General features: G+C 41.9%; 1 protein-coding gene across 13 annotated transcripts in view; it reads left to right on the forward strand.

The window, feature by feature from the left end:
• Positions 1 to 25,424, forward strand: part of LOC128334054 (cation channel sperm-associated auxiliary subunit beta-like) — a 178,015-nt gene that overhangs the window by 147,535 nt on the left and 5,056 nt on the right. For 11 of the 13 annotated variants that reach the window (XM_053270302.1, XM_053270324.1, XM_053270343.1 and 8 more), the window contains 3 exons: positions 8,775 to 8,885; positions 23,363 to 23,473; positions 23,930 to 24,068. In XM_053270302.1, coding sequence (XP_053126277.1) covers positions 8,775 to 8,885; positions 23,363 to 23,473; positions 23,930 to 24,068 — 361 coding nt within the window. Of the gene's footprint in view, positions 1 to 2,670; positions 7,180 to 8,774; positions 8,886 to 23,362; positions 23,474 to 23,929; positions 24,069 to 25,424 lie in introns of those variants that run through there. The other 2 variants (XM_053270325.1, XM_053270389.1) reach the window with 2 other exon arrangements.

Genomic DNA, 25,424 nt, shown 5'->3' on the forward strand with positions numbered 1-25,424 from the left:
TTTGTTTGAGCAAAGACTAGCTAAGTTGGAGTGTAAAATCAAGTGGTCAAAGGAAGTTTGAGCAAAGACTAGCTAAGTTGGAGTGTAAAATCAAGTGGTCAAAGGAAGTTGAAAATGAGCTGAATACTTTATATGATTCCCCTGAGGGAAGTAATTTATATAATTTAAATTCGTGGAATACTACTCTATGCTTTATAAAGAAGAAAAGAAAGACCCTGAAAAAATTAGACACTTTTTAGAGGAGATACAAATAAAGTGATTTTCAGATGAACAGAAGAACTGCCTGAATAAACCTATTTCCTTGGAGGAAACAGAAATTGCAATAAGGAATCTTAAGAATAATTCACCAGGCCCTGATGGGCTATCGTTGATGTACTCAATTGTTAAAAAGATGTAAGCTGAAAAGTCAACTCTTAATAGTTTGATGCAGCTCTTTTGAAAACTGGAACTTTATTCAAGTTTTACTTCCATACGAAGTCTATTAAGATACTTTGCTAGAAACTGTACAGGTCTAAAGGTTTCATTTTAAGCACTTCAGATATGTAGTTTACATGCAAGTAAGAGCATAACAGATTAAACGCAGACTAAAAAGAGTTTATCCTAAACTCACATGTATCACCAGCCTTTTCTAGGAACTGAGGTCCAAACTTATTAAAGTGCCAGGTTTATGTACAAACTATTAAAATAGTAAATTAAAATAGTAAATAAAAAGAGGCAGTGTGGTTATATAGGTTCTGCAGTTTTCCTACAGATTATTCATGAAATTCTGCACCTTGACCCATACGACTTCAGACGAACAGAACTGCCTGAATAAACCTATTTCCTTGGAGGAAACAGAAATTGCAATAAGGAATCTTAAGAATAATTCACCAGACCCTGATGAGCTATCGTCGATGTTCTACAGAAAATTTCAAGAGAAGCTGATTGGCCCATTAACAGAAGTAATGAATGCGATATTATCCCATTATGCCTTACCTGTCTCTTGGCAAGAGGCATTTATTTCTTTAATTCATAAAAAAGGGAAAGGTCCTACTCATCATGAATCATATCGACCTATTTCTCTGCTGAATGTTGATTATAAAATATTTACTTCAATTCTGGTGGCGAGACTGAGAGGATTTCTGTCTGAGATAATCCATACAGACCAGACTGGATTTGTCCCCAAACGACTTATGAAAGACAATATAAGATATGCTTTGAATGCAATCAAAAAAATAACCACTACAGACACAAAAGCAGCAATGATTTTTCTCAATGCAGAAAAAGCTTTTGATAATTTGGACTGGTCTTTCTTGTTTGCTGTTTTGGAAAAAATGAATTGTGGTTCAAATTTTCTCTCTTGGATTCATAGTATATATTACCAACAATAAGCCAAAATAATAATAAATTGGTCTCTTTCTCAAAATTGCATTATAAGTACAGGTACAAGACAAGGTTGCCTGCTTTCCCCACTGCTATTTATACTCACTCTAGAACCCCTGGCAATTAAAATTCTACAGGAGCAACGAATCCGGGGTATCAATATGGGGAACCAAGAACATAAAATAAAATTATACACAGATGATGTCCTTCTTACAATTACTCAGGTTAAAGACTCTTTTGGCACATTGATGACACAGATACATAGGTACAGCTCTGTCTCTGGTTACAAGATTAATAATGACAAAACACAGATTTTGACCTGGTATCTTACAAAGGTGGAAATGGAACATTTTCATAATGTTTCAGGATTTCAAATAACGAAAAAGCCAATTAAATACTTGGGAATTAAATTAACAAGGAATAATAAAGATTTGCTTGAAAACAATTATTTACAAATATGAAAACTAATCACTGCTGATTTGGATAGATGGAAAAAGCTAACTCTTTCATGGCTTGGTAGGATTTCTGCAATAAAAATGAATATATCACCAAGAATAAACTTTCTTTTCCAAATGATTCCTATAAAGATCGATGACAAGACTTTGAATAAGTGGCAGAGTCAGCTAAATTCATTTATTTGGAATTACAAAAAACCTAGAATTCGATTCAAAGTTATGCAGGATCTAAAAGAGAGAGGAGGGGTAGACATTCCCAATTTGAGGCTTTATTATCACGCCAGCTGCCTGACCTGGATTTCCAATTGGATTTCAACCCCTTATGGTCATTTTGCCAGTATAGAGAGCTCTGGTCTTTTGAGAGGACTGCATAACTTTCTGTGGGTAACCAGTATGAGAAAAGGGGGAGAGTAACTGGCCCTATCCACACCCAGCACAGTACCTTCAGTGACTTTTGCTGGTGTCTATCTTGTGTTTATTTGTAGATTATGAGCCCTTTGGGGACAGAGACCCATCTTATTTATTTATTATATCTCTGTGCAAACCGCCCTGAGCCATTTTTGGAAGGGCGGTATAGAAATCAAATGAATGAATGAATAGATAGATAGATCTGGAGATCCAACAACATGCTATCAGACAAAGTCTTTTTTGTGTTTGGGATAAATTCCAAAAAAGAATAAGTCCAAGATTATCTCTTTTGGCGTCAATTTTGAATGTTTACTTTTATGAAGAAGAATCTTCTTATAAGTACACATTTTGGAAAGACAATTCATATACTTTAAAAAGTTTAACTCAAGACTTAATGCAGAGCAAGTCAGATTCTGAATCTCAACAACCACCTTGGTTTCAACAGGTCCAGATTAATTCGATAGTACGGGACGAGTTACAAATACAAGGTGGAAAACCGAGAGAATTGACTGACTTTGAAGACTTAATTAGTCAAAATAAGGACCATTTGTTGGGGAAAATATATAATCTGTTGCTGAAATATGAGACAGAGACGGAGCAGGTTAAAGAGTGCATGATAAAGTGGATGCAGAATTTCAACAGGACAATTGATTTTTCTGACTGAGAATACCGGTGGAAAAGAAACGTGAAATTTACAATGCAATATAACCTAAGGGAGAACTGGTATAAGATGTTTTTCAGATGGTACATGACCCCCCTGATAATCAATAAGATAGATAATTCATTCTCAAAAAACTGTTGGAAATGTAATTATCAATCAGGGTCATTTTTCCATATGTGGTGGACCTGTAATAAGGCTCAATTGTATTGGAAGTAAATTCATGAGAAATTGGAACAAATTTTAGTGATTAAATTTCCTTTTTTACCAGAAATCTTTCTTTTAAGTATGACAAATCCTTATATTCCTTCTAAATGTAATGAGCTGTCTTTATACATGATTACTGCAGCCAGGATTTTATATGCGCATAATTGGCGTGTTTCTGAATTCCCCTCTTTAAATGATTGGTTTTTGAAACTATGGGATTATGCCTCAATTTCTAAAGTTTCAGTTTATATGAATGAAGTCTCACATGAGTCATTTATGTCAACTTGGGATCCCTTTATAAACTTTAATATCCGACAAGGACATCATTTGTTTCCATTGTCCGGATTTGATTTGTGAAGTTTTATGTACCCCGCTTTATGCAACCCAGTGTTGACCAGATGTTGATCACTGCTGCTGAATTTTCATAGAACTGTTAATATATTCAGAATGTTTTCTTTCTAGTACTTGCTTAAAGAAATATCATGACACTGTTTTTCTTTTTTTCTTGCTTTATGTTTCAATAAAGTTCAAAAAAAATGTTTGTTTTTAAAAATCAAAGAAAGTCTTCTTCCCTTTTATGGCTTCCTTGACTTTACCTGTTAGCCATGCTGTCATTCTCCTGGACTTAGTGGTACCTTTCCTCCTTTTGGATATACAATCTAACTGGACTTCTAGTATTGTGGTTTTGAGTAAACCCCATGCATTCTGGAGCGAAGTGACTCTTCTGATTTTCCCTTTCAGCTTTCTTTTCACCATACTCCTCATTTTGGAGAAGCTTCCTCTTCTGAAATTCAAATTGTATGTGTTAGACTTCTTCAGTGATTCTCTCCCCACATGTATGCTGAATTTGATCACACTATGGTCACTGTTCCCTAAAGGGTTTATGACTGACATCATGCACCAGGTCCTGGGTGCCACTCAGGATTAAGTCCAAGATCACCTTCTCTCTGGTTGGTTCCAAGACCAAATCTTCTAGGGCACAGTCATTCAGCGTATCTAGAAACTGGACCTCTTTGTCATTACCTGTGAATTTAACTGGTATATGTGTGGTTAATTGAAGCCACCCATTATTACTGCCCTGCCTCTCCTTGAAGCCTCCCTGATTTCCTCCTGCAACTCCCAGTTGCTGTCAGCGTTTTGATCCGGAGGGCGATAGCACATCCCCAGTAGCACATTTCCTTTCAAGCTTTGTATTTTCATCCACAGGGTTTCTGTGGAGGACTCTGGTCCACCTAGGTTTTCTACCTTGTTAGATTCTATCCCTTCTTTAACATACAGTGCTACTCCAACTCCAAGGTGCCCTTCCCTGTCCTTTCTATAGAGTTTATATACAGGGATAAAAGTGTCTCACTGGTTCTCACTGTTTCACCATGCTTCTGTTATGCCCACTATATCTATTTCTGAATTAGCAACCAAGCACTCCAGCTCACCCATCGTGCCTCAGAGGCTTCTGGCAATGGCATATACATAAAAACATAAGAACAACCCTGCTGGATCAGGCCCAAGGCCCATCTAGTCCAGCATCCTGTTTCACACAGTGGCCCACCAGATGCCGCTGGAGGCCACAGACAGCAGTTGAGGGTGTGCCCTGTCTCCTGCCATTACTCCCCCGCAACTGGTACTCAGAGGCACCCTGCCTTTGAGGCTGGAGGTGGCCCACAGCCCTCTGACTAGTAGCCATTGATAGACCTCTCCTCCATGAAGTCATCCAAACCCCTCTTAAAGCCATCCAGGTTGTTGGCTGTCACCACATCCTGTGGCAGAGAGTTCCACAAGTGGATCACGTGTTGTGTGAAAAAGTACTTCCGTTTGTTGGTCCTAGACCTCCTGGCAATCAATTTCATGGAGTGACCCCTGGTTCTAGTGTTGTGTGAGAGGGAAAAGAATATCTCTCTCTCCACTTTCTCCATGCCATGCATGATTTTATAGACCTCTATCATGTCTCCCCACAGACGTCTTTTTTCTAAACTAAAAAGCCCCAGGTGTTGTAGTCTTGCCTCATAAGAAAGGTGCTCTAGGCCCCTGATCATCTTGGAAGAGTTTGGTATCATCTGCAAATTTGGCCACATCGCTGCTTACCCCTGCTTCTAGATCATTTATAAAGAAATTAAAAAGCACCGGTCATATAAGCACCTATACACTGAATCTCTTACCTGGTGTATGCTATCTTTCTACAGCCTTCTGTCTGTTCTTCATGTGGTTCTGCTCTGTCCCCTTCTGTTTTATCTGAATCCTTTACACCCTCACACTTTAAAGGATGGCATTTGCCAAACCGGATACTGCCCAGCTCCTGTCAACTATTCCCTAGGCATCATCTTAAAAGGTCCTCTGCAACCTTTTTTATTTTAAGCACCAGCAGTCTGGTTCCATCTTGGTTCAAGTGCAGCCCATCCTCTTTGTACAGGCTTTGCTGGCCCTAAAATGTATCCCAGTGCCTAACAAATCTAAACTTCTCCTCCAGGCACCAACATCTCATCCACGCATTGAAACACCTCAGCTCTGCCTGTCTCACTGTACCTGCAAGTGGAATAGATAGCATTTCCGAGAATGCTACCTTGAGGGTCCTGGACTTCAATACACTACCTATCAGCCTAAATTTGGCTTCCAGGACCTCCGGACTACATTTCCCCACATTGTTGGTGCCGACATGCACCACAACAGCTGTTTCCTCCCCAGCACTGCCTAACAGCCTATCTAGATGCTGCATGATGTCTGCAACCTTCGCACCAGGCAGGCAAGTCACCGTGCAGTCAACACGTGAGTCACAGATGCATCTCTGTATACCTCTAATGATCGAATCACCCACTACAAGGACGCCCTCACCCCCCGGAAGAGTATCCCCTGTGCAAGAGGATATGGGCTCATCATCCACAGAAGGGGTCCCTTCCAAAGAAGCATTTTGCTCTTCCTCAGACCAATGTACTCCTTCCCCGAGACCTTCATCATCCCTGAGAGCAGATCTATCAGCCCTGGAGTGGGATGCCACTACCACATCCCTGAAGGTCTCTTCTGCATGCCTCTCTGTCTCTCTGAGCTTCTCCAGAGCCGCCACCTTGGTCTCGAGGGAACAAACTTGTTCCCTGACCCCTTGGACACCGCTTGGGTTCCTCAAGGGTCTTATTTTACAGGCGATTCTCAAGGCAGGAGAGATTTTCATATCATTTGTTCAGAAGATAGCAGCTTCAAGGATCCCCTACCTTTTTTCTTTTATGTCGTAAGTCATATTGGATGTTCTATGGCAGTGTTTTCTGAACTTCTGATTGTGAAGGTGCAAGTGGTTTTCCCCTAACTTAAAACTGGAAACACTTTTCACATAACTTCCAAGAAAGAAAGTGTGAGAGAAAACATTACCCTACATCAGATGAGCTCATCCCTTGTGTGACTGCACGAGTCATTGCTCTGAGTGTGCATCCTGATTGGAAATAAAGAAGAACAGTGACTCACGCAGAGATACAATGGGCAACCTCCTACAATAATTTACTAATTTCTTTATAGTGGCCAATTAAATGATCTAGTCACACATGATGGAGAGATACCACCAAATTACCCTAAGAACATAATAAAAGCCCTGCTGGATCAGGCCAAAGATCCATTTAGTCCAGCATCCTCTTTCAAGCAGTAGTCAACGAGATGCATTTGAGAAGCCTGCAAGTGGGGAAAGGGCAAATCTTCAGGTTTTTTCCATAGCACCTGGAGTTCAAAGACATGATGCCACCCTTCCTTTATGGAGGACAACTGGAAGGTCCCTCTCTCATAATGCTAGAACTTGGGCTTGTCCAATAAAAATGGATTGGCAAGAAATTCAGGATAATAATCCAATGGAAATGACTGCCACATATGTGGTTAGATGATGGCCAGTAGGCTAGATGGCTTTAAAAATGGTTAGATAAGTGCACGAATCTATCAGTGGCAATGGGCCCAGAGAGTTAAGTGGAACTTCCATGTTCACAGGCAACATGCCACTGAATACCAGTTGCTTGGGGACAATACAATAGCATAGAAGTGCTATTGCCTTCATGCCTTGCCACTGGACTTCTCAGAGGTCTCTGGTTGCTCACCGTGGGAAGCAGGATACTGAACCAGAGGATCTATCAATGACTAATAGCAGGAGGGCTATAGACCACCTCCAGCCTCAAAGGCAGGATGCCTCTGAGTACCAGTTGCAGGGGAGTAACAGCAGGAGAGAGGGCATGCCCTCAACTCCTGTCTGTAGGCTTCCAGTGGCATCTGGTGGGCCACTGTGTGAAACAGGATGCTGGACTATATGTGCCTTGCACTTGATCCAGTAGGGCTGTTCTTATGTTCTTATCCTTCAGTCTGATCCACCAGGGCTCCTTCTATGCCCTGGCTCACTGGGAATTATGGATCTTGGGCCCCTAAAGGGTTATGAGAGGCTACTAAGGCAGAGCAATGCCTTACTTGCTAGCTGCCTCTGCTCTGTGCTGCATCAAGTTTCAGTGGGGTGTGTGGAGATGTCTGTAGGGCAGGAGCAAGATTCAGAAGGCTTGGGACAGGTAAGTGGTTAAAGCATAAAATTGCATGAAGTCAGTATCAGTACTCTAATAAAAAAATGTAAAGGCCTGTGCAGACACAAAGTTAGGGCATCATAGATCAATGAAGTCGCAAACGAAAATGCAGATTATATACACATTATCTTTAAAGGCAGTTTTGAAAATAGTGGTAACAATGCTCATTGGCATAACACTTTATTCTGAGAAAAATATTCTAAACCTCCAAAAACAATCCAGAGATGTAAGTTTTGGGCAGTATATAAACGTAGGTAGGTAGGTAGGTAGGCAGGCAGGTAGATGGATAAAAAGTATCAAGCAGTGGATTGTCATATAGGGGAGAGCGGCATAGGTTGAGGCATGATGTGGCTCTGACACATTTGGAGCGGAGCCCAAGATAATCCACAGAGACTGCACTGGCCAGTCATGTTGTACAGAGAGGATAAAGACCTGAACCTCATGGGACCACTACCAAGTGAGCCCCATCACTCTTTGTAGAAGCAACACTCACTCCCTTGGCAAATATCTGGTCATTTTTCCTGGACCTACAAATGTGCATAGACCCAGACATACACATCTGAAGAAGTGGGGTTGGGTGAGGAAGGAGGCAGAAGCTAGACCTAGGGAACACGACCTAGAATCCTGGCAGCCACAGAAGGTATCTGAGTTAGAGACACAGAAAAAATTCCTTGTTTATAGGTCCTTTAAAAAAAAAGTTGAAGCAAGATATTTCTAGATGCTGCATTAAGCTCTAGGACCTCAGAGAAGCCCAGAAGACCCACCCAACTGTAGATGCTCAGAACTGCTAGAACTCACAGAACCAAGTGTAAACATCTAGATTTCAGCATGAAGATGCTGTTCAATGCAATGGCAAGAGAATGCCCACAGCTGTTAAAATGTCAGAAAGGTACCACATCTTCCTGAAAGTAGGAGTCTAGGGAAAGGTTTATGCTAGCAAATGGAAGAGCTTTCTTGTAAGGGACATAGGTTGCTAATGAGATCTGGTAGTAATTTCCTAGGTGCCCGGCTGTAGGTCAAGTATATTTATAGGAGTAGTCTGCGAATCTCCCTGATGTGCCTGTCCAATCGTGGGGCATGTAATCAGTGGAACTAGTGATGAGCAAAAGGGTGATGGTATTGAGTGGCTGCCTGTTGTCTTTGTTTGTTCTTGCACAGGTGAACTACAGGCCACCATCTGCATTGGGAATTTCTGTCCCACTCACAGAAAACTTTTATAATGCTGACCCTAGCAAACCTAGAATGAGAGATTATTTTCGAAGATCAAAAGTAAGTCTTGATAGCTGATCCCATAGAACTTTGGAGGACATCCACTTTTTAAAAACTGCTATCACTTTTCTGTACCTTGCAGTCAAATATGCTCATTAATCTTAAACAAAAACAATGCTATATAAGGAAGATAGTATTGTTATACATCTGATGTTCTCTTTAGCCCCAAAGCTTGTGTGTACACTCCTCAACACAATTGGGTCCAGAGTGCAGACATTCTTCTCACACCTTTTTAAAGACTCAGCCTTTGTTAGCCTCATACATATCCCTGGTCCCAGGGATAGACTGGGACCAGGGGTAGACTGAGACTTCTCTCTGGTACTGATCACCCCACTGACCAATGGAGTCCCTAACAAAGCTGACGGACTTGGTCTCGGGTTTAGCGTTGGAGTCTCCCAGGCTTGTGGTGCTGGGGGACTTCAATGTCCACTATGAGACCAATTTGTCTGGGGCGGCTCAGGAGTTCATAGAGGCCATGACAACCATGAGCCTATCCCAAAGAGTCTCGGACTGACACACATTGCAGGTCGCACGCTTGATCTGGTATTTCACTGTGATCAGGGTGGGGTTCCATGGGTGGGGACTCCATTGTCATGGACGGACCACCATCTGGTTAATGTTGGACTCACAGTCACACCCCACCTTCACAGGGGCAAGGGGCCTATTAGAATGGTCCGCTCAAGAAGGTTATTGGATCCAATAGGGTTCCAAGAAGCCTTGGAGGGATTTAGTGTTGGCTCTGCCGGTGATCCTGTTGATGCCTTGGTGGAGAACTGGAACAGTAAGCTCACCAGGGCAGTAGATATGATCGCACCTAAGCGTCCTCTCCGACCCGCTTCAAAATCGGCCCCTTGGTATACAGAAAAACTACGGGGGCTGAAGCAGCGAGGTAGATGACTAGAGCACAAGTGGAGGAAGACTCGACTCGAATCTGACAGATTATAACATAGAGCACATTTGAAGATCTATGCTCTGGCAATACAGGCAGCAAAGAAGCGATTCTTTTTGGCCCGTATTGCATCTGCAAGTTCACGTCCAGTGGAGTTGCCCAGGGTTGTGAGAGGGCTAGTGAGTGCCCCTCCTCCCTTGAATCAGAATTTGGAACCATCTATTACCTGCTGTGATGTGTTTAATGATTTCTTTGTGGATAAAATCTCTCGTATTCTGGCCGACTTAGATTTAGACACCACAATTACTGCAGTGTGAATCGGAGATGTTCAGTCACTCTTCCTATGTGGTTAGGCTGGATCAGTTTCAGTTTGTGGCTCGTGAGGATGTGGACAAGCTGCTTGGAGTGATGCGGTCTACCACCTGTTCTCTTGACCCTTGCCCGACGTGGCTAATACTATCTGGCAGGGAGGTTGTCGTAGAAGGCCTGGTAGAGATCATAAATGCTTCTCTGAGGGAGGGCAGGATGCCTCCTTGCCTTGAGGAGGCAATTATTAGACCACTTCTGAAGAAGCCTGCCTTGGATTCCTCAGAGTTGAGTAACTATAGGCCTGTCTCAAACCTTCCATGGCTGGGCAAGGTAATTGAGAGGGTAGTGGCCTCCCAACTCCAGGCAGTCTTGGATGAAACTGATTATCTAGACCCATTTTAGGCCGGCTTTCAGGTGGGCTATGGGGTGGAGACTGCCTTGGTCGGCCTGATGGATCTCCAATTGGCATTTGACAGAGGGAATGTGACTCTGTTGGTCCTTTTGGACCTCTCGGTGGCTTTCGATACTATAGACCGTAGTATCCTTCTGGAGCGTCTGAGGGGGTTGGGGGTGGGAGGCACTGCTTTGCAGTGGTTCCACCCTTATCTTGAGCACATTCCAGATGGTGTCCCTTGGGGACTGTTTTTCTTCAAAAACTGAACTTCAATATGGTGTACCTCAGGGCTCCATATTGTCTCCAATGTTGTTTAACATCTCCAAGAAACCGCTGGGAGAGATCATCAGGAGATTTGGTGCAGGGTGTTGTCAGTAAGTTGATGACACCCAAATCTATTTCTCCATGTCAGCATCATCAGGAGAAGGCATAACCTCTCTAAATGCCTGCCTGGAGGGAGTGATGGGCTGGATGAGAGGTAACAAGCTGAGACTGAATCCAGATAAGACAGAGGTATTTATTGTGCAGAGTTGGAACTTGGGAGGTGATTTTGATCTGCCATTTCTGGATGTGGTCATACTTCCCCAGAAGGAACAGGTACACAGTCTAGGGATACTTCTGGACACAAAACTCTCCCTGGTTTCCGAGGTTGAGGCAGTGGACAGAGGTGCCTTTTATCAGCTTCGGCTGATACGCCAGCTGTGTCCATTTCTTGAGATAAATGACCTCAGAACAGTAGTACATCAGCTGGTCACCTCCAGACTTGACTACTGCAATGAGCTCTATGTTGGGCTGCATTTGTACATAGTCCAGAAACTGCAGTTCGTCCAGAATGCAGTGGCCAGATTTGTCTCTGGGTCATCTCGGAGAGACCATATGACTCCTATCTTAAAACATCTACACTGGCTGCCGGTAAGTTTCCAGGCAGAGTACAAGGTTTGGGTTATAACCTATATAGCCCTAAACAGCTTGGGCCCTGGGTATTTAAGAGAATGTCTTCTTCGCTATGAACCACACCACCCATTGAGATCAACTGGAGAGGTTTGTCTGCAATTGCCACCAGCTCGTCTGGTGGCTACCCGGGGAAGGGCCTTCTCCATTGCTGCCCTGAGGCTTTGTAACACACTTCCTGCTGAAATAAGGTTCTCCCCATCTCTTACAACTTTTTAAAGGGCAGTCAAGATGCATTTGTTCACCCAGGCCTTTAATTAGATACTGTTTTAATTGTGTTTTAATAGTTTTAACTTTTTAATTTTAATTGTTGAAATATTTGAATATTTTATTGACTGTTTTTACTGTTTTGTAAACCGCCTAGAGAACTTGTGTTTTTGGCAGTATAGAAATGTATTAAATAAATATTAAATAAAATAAATAAAAATAAATAAAATACAAATGCAGATACCTGTCTGCTTTACAGGGTGATCAGGACTTTGTTATTGCTGCGGTGTTAATACAACAGTTAAAATGCTATATTTTATTTGCCGAATGGAACCAGTTCTCTCATGGCCATTTCAAGTGGTGAATTATTGGGGTGCCCCCCCCCACTGGCTCATCTGACGTCCTCTGCCACCACTACCCCATCCAAACCATTTTTTGCAACCACTTGGTCCCTCCCTCCAGACTACCACCTCCTCCTTTTTCTTTCTGTTGCTACTGCCTCCTCCCCTAGCAGTAATAATGATAATAAGGAACTGAAGAAGAAATGAGGGAAGTGCATCAGAATACTGTAGATGTTCTATAGAGTGTCTACAGTACTTTATGCTCTTAACACGGAGTGCTGTAGGAACTCTATAGAATGTTTACAATACTCAAATGCCTTTTCCTTATTTCTGCTTCTGCTTCCTCTGCATTATCAGCTCAGCACCAAGGATCTAGAGAAGGGTATGTGTGTTACACAGCAGCTATTGCTGCTGTAAAGGAGAGGAAGGTATTAGGAAGAAGGGAGAGTACACTCAGGCATTCACATTAAATCAAGTGGCAGTGATTACTGCAGTTGTTGGTTGGGGGAAAATGGGGATGGGTAACCTCTTCCTGCAGTAACAGAAGATTATTCAGTCTCCATCATCTTGGACTGGTAGGTTCCTTATTAAACATAATGATCAATGGATTGTGATCTGCATATGTTAACCGTGCGACCTCCACTTCAATCAGTCTCGATAATGCAGATTTTGAAGTCAAACACATATCGATTCTCAAATATGTTTGATGTAGTTGAGGGGAAAATGTATAGCCCTTCTCCAAGGGATGTTTATATCACCATACATCTTCTAAAGACAGGAGTGCCATATAATCAAACACATTTTTTGGCAATTTGCCAGAATTCTTCTTGTATCCTCCTGTTTTGTCAAGAGCTGGTGAGAAAACTGCATTCCAATCTCCCATCACTAAGATTTTTCCTTCAGCTATCTCAAGCAGTGACTGAAAAAATTACTCAAAAAATCCAATTTTATTGTCATTTGGCTCATAAATTGAGGCAATCATGGGGGTTTTTTGTTGTTGGGTTTGGAACTTCAGAATAATATATCTGCCAGCTTTATCTTGAATTTGTTCTTCCAAGAGCCATGACAAATTCTTAATATAAATTGCCACTCCATTTTGTTTCTTATCCCTGGTGGCTACATAACTTTGACCAAGAAATTTACAGTCCAGTAAATTGGCATTACTAGTCTTAATGTGTGTTTCTTGAAGGGAAATGATATCTGCTTTTTCTTTTTTCAATTTTCAGTTTGTGAGCCAGCGTGGTGTAGTGGCTAGAGTGCTGGAATAGGACCGGTGAGACCCGAGTTCAAATCCCCATTCAGCCATTATACTAGCTGGGTGACTCTGGGCCAGTCACTTCTCTCTCAGCCTAACCTACTTCACAGCGTTGTTGTGAAAGAGAAACTTAAGTATGTAGTGCACCGCTCTGGGCTCCTTGGAGGAAGAGCGGGATATAAAATGTTGTTGTTGTTGTTATTTATTTATTTCAAAAAGATTGTTTCCCCTTTTAAACTGGCTATTCAAGCCATTAACATTTACATTAAATATTTTTAATTCACCCATCATTCTAAGTAATTATTATAGTTTTGACTTTTTCTTTGTCTTTCTTTCTAAAAAGCTGAGGCTTGATCCCATTTTAGGTCTTCAGATTGGTTGGATTGGTCCCTTTTGGATTTTTGCTGGCACAGTCAAAGTATTTGTCACATTCAGAGAAACCAGTAGACACTTAGCATCCTCTGTCGTATATATCTGCACCTTCCCTTGATCCATAAAAACCTCCAGACAAAAAGGTACTGCCCATCTATATTTAATCCCTCGTTCCTGGAAAACAACTGTCAAAAATTTTAATTCCTGAAGTTTTCTTAAAATATCAGCAGGAACATCTGGTAAAATTTCAAACTGTTTACCTTCAAGTTTCAACAGGGAATCTCTATGCGTATGAAAGATTGTTTCCTTGGTCCTTTTATTTGCAAATTTTATCACTATGTCTCTTGGTAAATTCTTTTCTTGAGTGTATCTAGAATTCACTCTATAAATCTCTCAGATATCAAGGGAGTCTTCTGAATCAAGTTCCAAAGATTGCAATAGAAGAACTTGGATCTCTTTTTCTAGATTCTCCTTTCCCAGCTCTTTGCCCACACCATGGAATTTCAAATTACAGGAATGAGATTGAAGTTTTAAAATCTGAACTCAATGATCAAGTCTTTTACATTCGAATTCTCGTGCAGTCGTTTTGATTACAAATTCCTTCTGAGTCTCTGCCATCGTGTCTAAACATTGATCATGATTGACTATTTTCTTTTCTACCATGTCAAATCTAGACTTAACTTCTGACTGAAAGGAATCTAATTTCCGTTCAATTTGCTGGGTAGTTTTCTCAATCTTCTGAATTGCACTGTGTAATTCCGTGGCAAAGATTTCTCGTAATTGTGAAAGCGAAATCGTATCTCAAGGAGCCTGTAAGCCTTCTTGTTGATTTTAACCTTCGGCACCTTCAGAATCATCATCTCCTTTGTCATCTCTTTTCCCTGTCTTTTTCTTACCCATTTTCCTGGTATATGGAACAGGTACGCTTCTGCTCAAATATTTTCTCATTAAAAGAGAAAATACCTGAAAAACTCAGTGGTAAAAGCTAATTTCACTAGGCATTTATAGGAACAACATTAAAAAAAAATTAACCTCTATATTATATTAAGTTGCCACTATTCCAATATCAGGAACAGCCAAGTTAATCAAGTGCTAATCCTAAAAAGATATAGAAAGAAAAAAATATTTGTACAAGAATTCTGCATTAAATTCCCTAATTTAATAATTTTTCCTAATTTCCCAAATTTAAAACATCAGGTTACACAGAAAGCTTTGATGCAGATGGATAAGAATTCTCTCTCAAAAATTTATCTGTCCACTTAAAGAAAGAAAAAACAACAAAAGAAAAGGGCTATCTGGAGATAATTCCACATGTCAATCAATTATATGGAACATAAAACACAAAATGGGATGGAATAAAATCAGAGGCTAAGCACTAAAGATATGACCTTCATTCCAAAACCTTGCTTCAATGTTCATCTCAAATCTTCAGTCCTCGCAAAGGAAATCTTGAAACTCCCCCTCGTGGATATTCCAGCCAATGTTCGGAAGCACTCAGGAATATAGATTCCTCAAAGAGAGAGTGATCTCCAGACTCCCTCTTGTGGCAGCCACTCATTACAAAAATACTCCAGCCATGTGTGTACAAAACAAAAACAAAGAAGTTCCAGATGTGAAAAACTGACATTCGACACTTCTGTCAAACTAAGTGAAGAGGCAGATTCCTACACCCTCTGGCAAAACTGTTTACTAAGATTGTTCCAGTGGTTGAAAGCTCAAACACAGAAAGCCAAACATTCAAAGCCAAGAACTTCATTTAGTAATTTATAATCCACCTCAGCCTTCAACTCAACCAGGCTTTTCTGGCTGCATTCCACTCTTTTTAATCCATAGATTTAGTCCATAAATTCTCCCATTTGTAATCTACTCGTCAAATTTCAAAGTTAAAAAAAGAAAAGAAAAGAAAAACTGGATATGATCACTCCACAAAGTACAGAAAGCAAAAGGGAGAAAGAGTGCTCTTTCCCAGAGTTGCAGCCGAGTATGGAATTTAACCAGGCAGTAAAACCATAAATCACATAAATAGCCTCTCACAAGTAGTTTCTAATAGGCTCTGATAATCTTTGTTTAGAGGGAATGTCCAAAAACAAAACTTTCAAGGACATGATGTTTGTTTCTTTATTAAAAAGAAAGTGAAGATTAAAATGGGGTGAGTCCAAAATAAAAAGAAAGAGAGAAGGCTTTGAGCTTTAAACTCTATGTTCTACAGGTAATTAAGTCCTGAATGATGAAATAGAGAAAAAACTGAAGCCAATAATTAATTGCAGTTAAGTTTAAAGAGTTCTTAACTTACAGCGGCAGCCTCTGTAAACACTTCCACAGCTCCAGATCACCCATGGGAGCTTGGAGCATAGTTGCCTCTTCTGGGTTTGCTCCGAGACTCCCCAGAATCTTCAGAGATCCCAAGTACCTCAAAAAGCAGCCCCGGCAATTAGGCGTCTCAGCACCCCTCTTCTGTGACCTAGACTTGCTGTCTAAAGGTCAAAAATAGAGCCGTGGGAGGAGAAGCAGTGAAAGCTGCTTTACTTCAAGGTGCCATTTGCCAGGGGCATATCTAGGGTGGGGCAGGCAGGGCACGTGCCCCAGGCGCCACTTGAAAGGGGCCGCCATTTCTTAATATTTTTTTTTAAGGCCACCGAAAACAAAATGTCCACTGCGCATGCTCAAATGGCCTCTGCGAGGCCTTAGGCCATGCCAGGCCTTGCAGAGACCATTTGAGCTTGTGTGGTGGCCATTTTGTTTTTAGTGGCCATTTAAAAGAATATATCTATTTTAAAAATGGCCACAGCACATGCTCAAATGGTCCCTGCGAGGCTCTAGGCCTTGCCAGATCTCACAGAGGTCATTTGAGCATGCATTGCAGCCTCCAAAATGGCCACCACGCCGATCTTTGCAGGCCCAAACAGGCCCAAAAATCAGCCCAGGATGGGCTGCGGTGGTGAATTAAGAGGCGTGGTGGGAGGGGGAATGGTGAGTTTGTCTTTGAATCAGTGTGAAATCCTTAGTATTAAGACCCACTGGGAGTTTCTTGCTCTCTTTCTCTCATTTTAACTGTCTTTCTGAAATACTAGAGTATATTCCAAGCAGTGACACAGTTTATTCTGCATATCCTTTAATTATTTTCAGAGTATCTGGGAAAAGTCAAATTCGCCATTTATTTCTAAAACTTATGTAATAGTGATGCTACAATGCATAGCAGAGAATTAGACAGGCACTTCTGTTTAGTTTTCCAAGTACACCTCCACAGAGTTTTTGGGTATTTCATGAGCCCCAGCATACTGAAATTTGTAGTTTTCCAGAATTTTTGTTCTGGCTACGTCCACGGCTAAATAGTTTTTGAAATATTAAAAGATTAACAAGCTTGACTTGCATTTTTCAGCTGATATTATGGTAAAGTTATCTGAAAGATGGGTGTCAGATGTTTGGACAGGGGGCACAATTTCAGTGCTTGCCCTAGGCAGTGTTTTCCCTAGATACGTCTCTGCCATTTGCTGAATCAGCTAGTACAGTACAGACTGCCACTCAAATGTCACCCCTGAGGGTTGTGAACCAGGATGCTGCAGTGAAAACTTCTATTCCAGGACCTGTTGAACAACAGTCTATAAGAGTGTCCCATCTGATTCAGGACACAAGTGTGCAGACAGCTGTCCAGCTGTTGACTCTGAAGCTACTGCAAAAGACTTCAATGTCAACACAGATTTGTACAGAATGTGATACAAACAGAACAGTTTGTACTGGAAGTACATGAACATAATCTTAAACAACATCCAAGGCTGCTACGGGCTCGAGACCCAGTAAGGGTGTTGGTTCCAGCTCCCGCTCATCATCTTTGGGAAAGCCTGGTGCATATTCTGCAGATCCTGTATCCTCAGAGGACGACTACGAATCTGACTCAGTCATGGAATCAATGTGTTGTAACTCAGACCCTAAAGATGATGTTCCGGCAGAAGCTTCTATATCCTAGATGGAGGAAATGAAATCTAATCATCTCCAAATCGCTGAGATGGCAGATGTGCTTGTTCTTGACTGGAAACAAAATGTTAGCGATACACTAACCGTACACTAAGATCCATGATGACAAGGTTGTGATGCAGTTAGACCCAGAGTTCAGGACTAAGGTTGTCTCAGATTTTTACATGAACCAAGATACTGAAGCTATTCTCACGATCACTGAAAAGAGGGCTAAGGGAGCATAGCCCACTTTCCAGGGATCGTGGGAAACACCTGGCTCACAGGCAAGCCCGGTGCTCCCAAGGTGGCTAGCCCGCCTAACTACTCCTCCCCTAAGATGAGGTTAATGGAGCAAGCGCTCCATTAACCACAGCTTTTTGCTCATGTGTTGCCGTGGCATGTGGCAACACACGAGTGGACCACCCAACCGGGGGTCTCTCCAGAATGCCCCACACACTCACGCAGGGCATCCTGGAACTTCCGGGGGCCATGCGGCCGCCGGTCCCTGCCGCCCCTGCCGGCTCTGTGAGCAGCCAATCTGGCTGCCCAGCTACGAGCGGCTGCTCGGCTGCTGGGAGAGTGGGCTAAGCTTGCTCTCCCTGCAGTTAGCCCCAAAGCTCTTCTCACTGATCATGAGAAGAGCTTCACTGTGTTAACCACAATTTTTCCAATATCCAGAAACCCCTCTGGAGTGGGCAATGCAGAGCCTGGATGTGCAAAATGATCTTCTGTTTTATTTATTTATTTAGTTAGTTAATTAGTTAGTTAGTTAGTTAGTTATTTGATTTCTATACCACCCTTCCAAAAATGGCTCAGGGTGGTTTAGATTAAAACAAAACAATTAAAATCAATTAACAGTTAAAAACAGAGACTATAAAACACCATAAAACAATTAACAAAACATTCAACACAGTTTAAAAACCCTGGAAAACCAAGTTACAGCAGATTCAAAACATTTACAACAATTAAAAAACCCTGGAAGGCCAGGCCAAACAGATTTGAGGACTCTCCTGAAGGCCAATAATGAATTCAGATAATGTATTTCTTTAGGGAGTGCATTCCACAGCCCAGGAGCAGATACAGAGAAGCCCCACCTCTAAGTCACCACCAGACGTACCAGTGGTAACTGGAGATGGATCTCCTCAGATGACATGTGGCGGGGATCATGCAGAAGAGGGAGCTCTATAAGGTAACCTGGACCTAAACCATTCAGAGCTTTAGAGGTAATAACCAGCACTTTGTATTTTGCCTGGGAACATATTGGCAGCCAATGTAACTGTTTCAAAACAGGCATAATATGGTCTCTCCGAGTTGCCCCAGAGACCAATCTGGCTGCCGCATTTTGAACTAACTGAAGCTTCCAAACTATGTACAAAAGCAGCCCCACGTAGTGAACATCTGCATTCGCTATGTTTGAACATCTGCATTTCAACATCTGCATTAGAACATCTGCATTGATAAGGAGGACAAGATGACTATTAGTCACTTATAAACAAAAGGATGAGGAACATCCTGTTTCAAGACAAAGACACTCTCATTGGCTAGTAGGAACATAGGAACATAGGAAACTGCCATATACTGAATCAGACCATTGGTCTATCTAGCTCAGTATTGTCTTCACAGACTGGCAGCAGCTTCACCAAGGTTGCAGGCAGGAATCTCTCTCAGCCCTATCTTGGAGAAGCCAGGGAGGGAACTTGAAACCTTCTGCTCTTCCCAGAGCAGCTTCATCCCCTGAGGGGAATGTCTTACAATGCTCACACTTCTAGTCTCCCATTCAGATGTAACCAGGGCAGACCCTGCTTAGCTATGGGGACAAGTCATGCTTGCTACCACAAGACCAGCTCTCCTCTCCATGAGATGATCTACCTGGCTTACAAGGTGCAGAAGGTGGATCCTCCTAAAGCTGTGAAGGCGCACTCTACAAGGGCATCTGTGTCCTCAGCAGCACATTTATCAGGAATAAATTTCAAGGACATATGCGTGGCTGCAACATGGGCTTGGAAGAGACGTTTGTGAAACAATATTTGGTGGACCTCCACTCTACAGAGGCAGCAAATTTGGGGAGGGATGTACTAAAGCGCGTTTTGCAATAACTGGCTGCTCCCACCTCCAGGAGTAGTGAAGCTCATGAGTCACCCACTTTTATGGATGTTACCTGATCATGATCCAGATAAACAGGTTGCTTACTTGTAACAGGTGATTTGGTAGTGATCCAATAAAATTCATAAAACCCTCCCATCTGTCCCCGCAACAGCTACTGCAAACATTTAGTCTATCTGCATAAGATTCAGCTAATGGCTGCACTGGAGCGGCCAACAAGCAACTGAACTGCGAGGCGCCAAACCGCCGCTATGAGCAGGCGCAAAGCACACAGTAGGCGGTTGATCGCCACTGTGAGCAGCAAACAACTTCTACCCGAAGTGTTACGCACATAAAAGGCACAGCACCCACTTTTATGAATGTTAGTGGATCACTACCAGATCACCTGTTAAAGGTAAGCAACCTGTTTTTCTGTAGCTTGAATTAATTATTTTAAAAGGCCTCCATTTTTAAAGACACCTCATTCACTTACAACTATACCCCACAATAAGCAGCAGAAGCAGCCAGGTAGGCTGGTAACCTTGCCAGGAACTGGGAGGACTGACTTGCCAGGAACTGGGAGGAGTGAGACTATGTGTGTAGGGTCATCTCCCTTGCAGCTGGCCTGGTACTGATATCTCTTCCCACCCAGTTTTTATTGCCACAAGATCTTAGACAGGATAACTACACAAATTATATGTGATTGGTGTGAGTATTCTTACATGAAGGGTTGCATGTTGTTGGGAATTCTCTCTGGTAAGAGATACCCTTCTATTACAGCAGAGTGCACTGAGGCACAACACAGCGGAGTCTGCCTAGGCATGCATGTATGTTGAGAGTAAAAGAAACTTGGAGCCAGTTCATAGTTTCAAATCAATATAAGGAGTCTTTATTGGTGAACTCCATTCTAGATGGTAAAGTGGAGAGATAGGATCTCCAATCTAGCTAGCTATCTGGATGCAGAGGGATGGTTTCTGTATCTCTGCACACATGGTGCAGGGAGAGAGGAACGCGGGTGTTGCAAGGGAGAAGAAAGGGAAAGAGGAAGCAGCAGGAAGAATGGAAGTCCCTGAGAGTAGCAATCTACATATCAAAGGGATAGTGTCAGAGCAGTAGAGAAGGGATGACTAATGTCTTGACTCCTCTAGCCCTCTGATTCACTAATCTGTCCCCCTCTGTTATTGAGACATGAGACAGCGCAGAGTCCTTCACTTCTAACACATGTGAAGTAATGTCTGCATACCTTTGACAAGTAAAAAATTGTTTGAAGAATCACATGACAAATGACTGGTTAAGGAACTTGTTATCATGAGTATTGGTGGGAGGGAGTTGTCAAAAGTAGCTTAATCTGAAGAAAGTTGTAGATAAATTTGCTTCTGGGCACAACAAACACATCAATAAGTTAAATACCTATTAACGCAACTTGCTAGAGATATTTGAATTTTTTTCCATTATTATTTATTTATTTGTTTAGCAAGCACATTTGTATACCGCCCAAAAAGCAAGTCTCTGGGCAGTTTACAACAAAACAATAAAAACAACAGATAAAAAGATTAAAACATTACAACAATTTAAAATGTTAAAACTATTGAAAACACAATTAAAGCAATATCTAATTAAAAGCCTGGGTGAACAAATGCGTCTTGACTGCCTTTTCAAAGTTGTTAGAGATGGGGAGACTCTTATTAGGCAGTATACAAATTTAATGACACAAATTACTTTACTTCTTTCTATAAGTATTTAATGTACTGTATAGCAAAATCTTTGCTCTCCTAATAATGTTACTTGCCACCCCCAAACTAGTTATTTTAAAGTCCTGAGTGGTATAGTTGTGCCTATGGTGACACAGAACATTACTTGGATACAGTCATTTAATGGTAGTTAGTAGCTAACTTGATGAAGAAGATTACTCAAATTAGTAACTTGTCATTTTAATTTCAACGGGACTACTTTGAGTAATTTTCTTTACCATATCAGCCAGTGCTTACATTCTCTTTTTGCATCCATTTGGAAAGATAAGGAGGCGAGTCTCACGATTGGTGAGACTCGCCGGAGTGGGTTAGCGAGGAGAGCAGGACTTAGCCCGCTCTCCTCACAGACAATCCCCAGGCAGGCCTGGGTGGTCAGATCGACCACCCGCACGACTGCCGGCTCCATCATGGAGCCAGCAGGGGCTGTGGGGATCGGGGCCCCGTGGCCCCCAGAAGTTCCAGGATGCCCCGCGCTAGTGTGCACGGCATCCTGGAGCGACCCCTGAGCCCCGGGGGCTGCTTGCAACCTCCCAGCGGGGGTCTACTCATGTGTTGCCGCGGCACAGAGCCACACCATGGCAACAGACAACAAAAGAACACTGGTTAGCGGAGCACTCGCTCTGCTAACCTGGGCTAAGGGGAGGGCTTCTGAAGCAGATGATCCGCTTTGAGGCAACAGCTCTCACGGTCTGCTAAAATCAGGCTAGGCTCCCCTAGCTCGATTTTAGCCGATCATGAAAATATTTATTTATTAATTTATTTATTACATTTATAAACCGCCCCATCCAGAGGCTCTGGGCGGTGTACAATAACTTTTAAAAAGACATAAAAGCCACAATTAAAACAATGTTAAAACACTTCAAAAATTATTAAAACTATTTAAAACCAATTAAAATACTTTAAAAAACAACACTTTATAAGCCTTGGAAGGCCAGGCCAAATAAATAGGTTTTTAGGACTCTCTTAAAGGCCGACAGCGAGCCTAAACTGCAGATATCTGCCAGAGCAGCTGCAGAAAAGGCCCGATTACGAGTCACCACCAGATGTACCGGTGGCAACTGGAGACGGACCTCTCCAGATGACCTCAACGAGCGATTGGGATCATACCAAAGAAGGCGCTCTCTAAGGTAAGCCATCAATAGCCTCAAGAAGTTATCTCTTGCTGGCTGGACAAAGAAACACCTTTTTAAAGTGGTGGCTCCCTTACATTTAGCATGGGAAGAGCAACTGACCCTATACAACCCCAGCACAGCCTGTCTCCTTGGCTGTTTCTGGTGTCTCTCTTGTGTCTCATTTTAGATTGTGAGCCCCTTGCAGTCAGGAAGCCATCTTTTTATTTTATTTTTATTTTGCTACGTAAACTGCTCTGACATTTTTGTTCTTGTTGAAAAGCAGTATATATTTACTGTAAGTGTAATTAAATTAGGTATCTTTTACTCGGAGCATGCAGTTGCTAATGATAGTAAAGCATTTAGAAGTAGTGTTTGGGGTTGATGAGAAAAAATGCTGATTATTTGTACTTCACCACTTTTCAAATATATTTTAAAAAATAGTCTTGAAGTCTACAATATAAAACAGACAGAAATGATGGGAGGAGGGCAAAGGGAAAGACCACAAAACAGGAAGAAAGCTCCGTTGCCAAAATCCCTTGCTCCTATCTTCGCTTTCACTCAGGAGTCTCAATATCCCATCAACTCCTTTGTAGCTCACTCAGGAGAATGCTTTCTCTCATCCAGCTCCATATCATGCTGTCTCCTTGCCAAAAGGCCAAATCTCTTCCATATTTTACCCTGTCCTCACTTTTAGAAATATAGTGTCTATTCAAACTGTCTTTCCCCACCAAATTTGCATGCAGAGGACTCTTAACATCCCATCCCACCACCCATAAGTCTCTGTTGTAACAATGATGTTTTAATAGCTGCTGCCTAGGCCAGAGTCCAGAATTATTTTCAGCTTCACTATTCTGTTTCTGCAGACTTCAGGACGATACAAACAATGTGCTAACAAGAGAAATAGGAGCGAATGTGGATGTACGGACAATATGAAGCTGTCATTTTCTGTTGCTTTTTCAGATTGTAAGGAAAAGGTAAGGGTCACATGCCACAAGATGATACATAATTAATGGTGAATTGAAAATTCAGCTGTATAGAACTGTAGCTTTGAATTTGGTGGGAGTTGGGGGGCGAAACTATTTTTGCCATCTGCAGAGTGGCAATGAAATTGGAGATCTGTTTTGGATAAAAAGTAGAAGTATTCACTGAAACGCTGGCTGGTTCAGGGCAGTGTCGGAGCTTCCTTTGAAGTCCACAAGATCCCTGTAGTGGATAGTTATGGAAGTGGTAGGTTGAAAATCTTGTCAGTCAGTACTTCTACTTTTTACTCTAAGTTGCCTCAGATCAGATGTGTAACCCATTTAGTGTGGACTAACACAGATGGTGCAAAGACAAGTAGTCCCATTTGAAAACTTGCAGAATCGAAGTTATACCTGCAATGAGCATCATTATTGTAATATGAAACATCTCTATATAACTTTTATCTTTAGGTTCTACGAATGAAATTTCCAGTATCAAAACTTCCCCTCAGTTTCACTGTGCAAGATGAAAGTGGATCTACAAACCTATCAACTCCTTATTATATCACAGTCATAGAAGTCAACAATAGAACAAACTGGGAAATTTCAGGTAGGGGCCAGAATAATGTTGCGATTCAGAAGTATTCCTCCTGAGGAATTATTTTGGATTTTATTTGTATTTTGGGGGGATTCCCCCACCACCACCTTGCCTTATATTCACTTAAAAAGGAAGATGGTATTTTAAAGCTGAGAAACAACGACTTTCATTTTCACTTGGATTATTGTTGAAAAGCACTTTCATATCCCCCCATACGTTTCAATTCCCCTTTAAATTTTGCTTATTTTTCTTCCAAGTCCTGATCACTAGAAAGAACTGTGCCAATACCTTCACAGGCTAGCTCACAGGGCACACTCAGGAAGCTCTCAGGTTTTAGGAGCAAGGGAACTCTGCTCCGAGTTTGATGAAGTTCAGGCAAAATTCCTTTGCATGCTCTCTGTAATCCTTTCCCCAGCATATATAATCAGTAACAATGCCCTACTTCCCTGCCTATACTTGTATGGGCTGTGGGAAGGGGTTTACAAAGGGAATCACTCTGCCTTAGCCGTAGCTTTTTCAGACAGGCTCAGGTATCACATAGCTCCCTTGTTCCTAATGTACTAATAAATACAAGACGAAGGAGCTTCCCTGAGCTGTGGCGGGGTGAGGGGCTCAAAGATTGCACAGCTTCCTGAATCTTTAAAAACTATTTCCATATATTTGACATTTCTGTTTGAAACAGCACCAAGGGCACCAAGATGACACCCAAAGAGAGGGAAATCACCTTTTTAGTTTAGATCTAACTGCTGACTTGCTTTCAGAATGGCCTCCAGTAACAACAGCCAAGATTTCAAATTTGGTAAAACAGCTGAAGCCGGGAAAGGTCCCAGGCTATAATCGTATTCTCTCAGAGTTTATTAAAAATAATATTGAATGGTGGGTCCCTGTTTTGGCATCACTATTCACTTTTATTGATCCGTCAGCATCAACTGGAGTATTGCTATCATTGTCACCATTTACAAAAAAAAGGGAAAGAGATGTTCCTGCCACTTATCGACCGATAAGCCTTTTGAGCATAATAAGTAAGATCTATCCTAGGCATTTATGTGAAAGATTGCTAGATTGGATAGACTCTGAAAATATTCTAGCACCAGAACAGGCTGGTTTTAGGCCTGGTTATTCACCACTGTCTCAGCTCTTGATTCTACAGTATCTGATAGCAAAATATCCTAAATAAGCCAAAAAGGGCCCTTTACACTGACCTTCAATCTGCATTTGATTCAGTATCTAGGGAGAAGCTGTGTTCTAAACTTCAAGCATCCACTATTGATCGCCACTTACTTTTGTTAGTATATAAATAGCATCAGAACACCTATTTGAAAGTTAGGTGCAATGCAGCAGGTTATCTCTCTAAAGACATTCCATCAA

Source organism: Hemicordylus capensis, chromosome 1, assembly GCF_027244095.1.
Source record: "Hemicordylus capensis ecotype Gifberg chromosome 1, rHemCap1.1.pri, whole genome shotgun sequence".
Classification (NCBI taxonomy): domain Eukaryota; kingdom Metazoa; phylum Chordata; class Lepidosauria; order Squamata; family Cordylidae; genus Hemicordylus; species Hemicordylus capensis.